At 40.3% G+C, this 4,124-nt stretch overlaps 1 protein-coding gene across 1 annotated transcript in view; it reads left to right on the forward strand.

The window, feature by feature from the left end:
- Positions 1-4,124, forward strand: part of kalrna (kalirin RhoGEF kinase a) — a gene marked incomplete at its 5' end in the record, with an annotated part of 224,213 nt that overhangs the window by 182,158 nt on the left and 37,931 nt on the right. The window contains 5 exon segments of the mRNA XM_014027944.1: positions 1,897-1,989; positions 2,133-2,183; positions 3,310-3,387; positions 3,495-3,680; positions 3,902-4,073. Coding sequence (XP_013883398.1) covers positions 1,897-1,989; positions 2,133-2,183; positions 3,310-3,387; positions 3,495-3,680; positions 3,902-4,073 — 580 coding nt within the window.

Consider the following 4,124-nt stretch of genomic DNA (forward strand, 5'->3'; position numbering starts at 1 on the left):
CAAAATATGGAAAAGTTCAAGGGGTATGAATACTTTTGCAAACCACTGTAGTGATCTATGAGGTATTTTGAGTGCACAAACAGTGTTAAAACATGTATTTTAACTATCACTATAAAGCACTACAAGTACGTCTGACGTAATGTAAAATAACACAGAACAAGCCACGTTTGTTTACATGCTAGAGTAGCAACGTTAGCGGTTAGCTCGGATAAGCATGCTACATAGTACGCTACATGCATTAAACAAATATAAAAAGGGAAAATAAACAAACAAATTACACTCATTTTTATTCTGCCTCCTCTCTTATTACTTTCTGTCTATTAAATAATGGGGATGGTGCTTGTGTACGTTTGATTACAGCTCAACATTAGAGAAACATGCTAAACATAGCGCGACCGCTGACAGTTTCATGCGCACAGCAGCCAAGTTGAAATGATGACGTAACACGTGCTCGGGCTGCTCGGCTATGGTTTGGACGCGCCGACCTCTCGACTCGAAACTACGACTTCAGGGGGCGTTCCAGATGAAAAATAGAACTCGGAGGCTCGAAGCTACGACCTCCGAGGACAACTGGAACACAGCATTACACCACAAAAAAGAAGTAGCTACTGGTGTTGGCATAATTCAATTGTTTTGCACGCTTGTAACCTGCACACTCGAACACTTATGTGCACTTCGACTGAATCCACACTTCACAGAGTGTGTAGGGTGCACACTGAGCATTGGGACTGGGCCTTGGAGTGGAGCTCTGCTCCTCCACTTAGAGAGGAGCCAGTTAAGGTGGGCTGGGCATGTCCAACGGGAAGAAAACCCAGGAGAAGATGCAGGAAGGGAAAGACCCAGAGACTATAAGGTTCATTATACTCCACTCAAAGCCGAAAAGTCCACACATGATCAGCGGTTGTTTGATGCTTGTTTTCGCACACAACCTTCATAGCTCCTGAGACGCACTGCGGCGAGCTCCTGGGAAACACCCTCCTGCTGCAGGATATGTCACTGCACAGGGTTACTTCCTGTGGAATCCTCCTGGGTGGAAGACTCGAAGCTGCATGACTCAATTTTCATCATGTAACTGTGACAATGAGATCAGATTTCAGCAGTTCAGATGGAGCAGAGGCCTTATACCTCTCAACTGACCTGGAAATGTCTTGGAATCCTGTTGGAAGAGGTGGCTGTGGAAAAAGATGTCGATGCTGAAGCCCTGCAACCCATGGATGGATGGATGGATGGATGGATGGATGGATGGATGGATGGATGGATGGATGGATGGATGGATTAGCTGTCATCCACCTGAGATCCACCTCTACATCGACTCGCAGCCCATCCAATTTGTCTTTTAGTCAAACTTTAAGAAAAACTTCATCCATTCATCCTCTTGAGGTAAATAAAAAGACCTCATCCCTGATGCAGATGGAGTATTCAACCTTTTTTCAATTAAAAACGATTGCCTCAGATTTATCACCTTTGAATCCCCCGTCCACACTGGCCATGGTCTGAAGACGCCAACAGAACCATGTTATCTGCAGAAAGTACAAACAGGACCATGAAGATCTCAGACTTGAACAAACTGAATTTTTGTACGAAAAATGTGGACACAGCTTAAGAGCAACACCACTGCCCCATTCTGCTTCAATCTGCTCCCTGATGTGCCAAGGTTTTAAAGGAGTGGCATTATTTAAAATATAACTTTTTTTTAGCTTCATGTCAAGTTATAATGTTATTCCCTCATCAAAACACACACCCAGAGTGTTGCTATGACTCATTCTTTCATGTTTGAGAAATGCTTCAGTTTCCTGCAGTAGCCATGTGGAGCTGCCTAAACACTTACTGGTACAAAGCACCGCCTATTTGTACATAGCTCCTCCCTTTTGTTAACACTGGGAACTGTTTTTTCAGGGGATCCAGCAGGACATTCAGTCCAGGCTGTCCATCAGCGACTTCCTCATTAAGCCCATCCAGAGAATCACCAAATACCAGCTGCTGATGAAGGTAACACTGAAGCTTTGTTCGTTTCATTTGGTCTTATTTGGTCTGAATGAATTATTTCACTTGTAAAACTAAAGACATTTGAGCTGAAACTTAATGATGATTATCATTCAGAGCATTAATGTGGTGCTTATGTTTCTCTGCAGGACTTCCTGAAGTACAGCTTGAAGGCAGGACTGGATTGTAAACAAATAGAGGTAAAAAAAAAAAAAAACAGTTTAATTTACATCAGGGGTTCTTAACCTTTTTGACCTCGGGACCCAATTTGTTGAACATAAAGTGGCACGAGGCCCAGTCAGACATTACCAATGTGTATGGATCAAAATGATAATTATTCTAATTGCATTTACATCATAACTAAACTATCATAACAATCATAACTAAATTAAATACACTTACAGTTTAAAAGTAAAACTCCTGTCAAATAATCACAAGACATGATTATGACAAAGATTTTTATATTTCAACCTGCCCATAACAATTGTTTGAACAAATACAAAGGTCAGTCAACAGACCACTCAGGCTTATCAGCACAAAAATATATATTTTTAAATATAAACAATAACAAAAATAGACAATTCAAAAAATAAAATTGTGGGCATAAAATAAATAAATTAAAAATGTTTAATGTAAATGTTTCAAATAAAAAAACCTGTAAAAATAAATTTTGATAAAGTACAAATGAAAATATAGCCGTTTTAAACTTGCTACCAGAAGCTGCTCTTCATATTAGTGACAAACAATAACAGTAACAACAGCTTTTTGACAAGTTTAAAATATCTTTAAAATACATTCAAAATGTTTAAAAATAAACTACAAAAATTAATTTAAAGTGCAACTTAAAATATAGGTGTATCTGCAACTGTATTTGACAATGTTTTGAACAATATTAGTTACAAACTTTGGTGTTTTTTGATGAGTTACTTTCATTTTTGCTTCTACTTTTCATTTAAAATAGATTTCCATTCTCAGCAGGTTTCTAAGGTTCTTCTACATATTAAAAAAGTTGTTAAACAACTGAGTGGCGCACTACTGCTACTAGTGGTGAGAAAGTGTACTATACCTTATTCAAAATACTGTCTATGCGGTCCCACAGCACAAAGTTATAAACTGTTGTTCTTTTGAGGCCCTCAAGGTGGTGCTCACGGCCCATAGGTTAAGAATCTCTGATTTACAGTTTAAACGTTCTTAACCAAAATCTAAGGTACGATCTCACTGGGATTAGATTCTTGGAGAAAGTCGGCACATCTTTGTCTGCTTGCAGGATGTTTAGTTGTTTGTTCTGAAACATTTTAAAATATTTGTTCAACCTGACCTTCACAGAAAGCTGTGGAGTTTATGTCCGAGGTCCCTAAACTGTGTAATGACATGATGAATCTGGGTCGGCTGCAGGGATACGAGGTACATCTTAACACAATAACACATCACTCTCATCACCTCCATTCATTCTTGATGTTTGGCTCTCAGTTCATTCTTTGTGTTGAATGGTTTGATCTCTGCCTCCTCAGGGGAAACTTACCAATCAGGGCAAACTACTGCAACAGGAGACCTTCTTTGTCTCGGAGCAGGATGCAGGTGTCCTGTCACGTTCCAAAGAGAGAAGAGTCTTCCTTTTTGAACAGATCGTCATCTTCAGTGAGCTGCTCAGGAAAGGCTCATCCACACCTGGGTACCAATTCAAGAAGAGCATCAAGGTATGCAGAAGGCTCTGTCAGTGACGGATATGGACACATAACCATGATGCAGCTGAAGCATCTTTAAATTGATCAGTCAGACTGAAATATTCAGAGCTCGCAACATTTTTTGATCTAAAATTAAAAACGTTCTGTGCCTGGTTGTCACCTGAGTGAACATGTGTGAATAATGGCAGTAATTTATAGAATTATCACCCAAACCTGATGAAACACCTCTGCAGGTTTCCAGCCTGGGTCTGGAGGAAACCATTGACAACGACCCCTGCAAGTTTGTCTTGATTAGCCGCGGCTCSTCGGAGCGTTTCACCCTGCAGGCTGCTAATGTCGACATCAAGCAGGTCTGGGTCCAACACATTCAGAACATCCTGGATGCTCAGAACAACTTCCTGTCAGGTGAGTGGGCACATAAACACACACACACACACACACACACACACACACACA

Source organism: Austrofundulus limnaeus, unplaced genomic scaffold (assembly GCF_001266775.1).
Source record: "Austrofundulus limnaeus strain Quisiro unplaced genomic scaffold, Austrofundulus_limnaeus-1.0 Scaffold701, whole genome shotgun sequence".
Taxonomy (NCBI): Eukaryota; Metazoa; Chordata; class Actinopteri; order Cyprinodontiformes; family Rivulidae; genus Austrofundulus; species Austrofundulus limnaeus.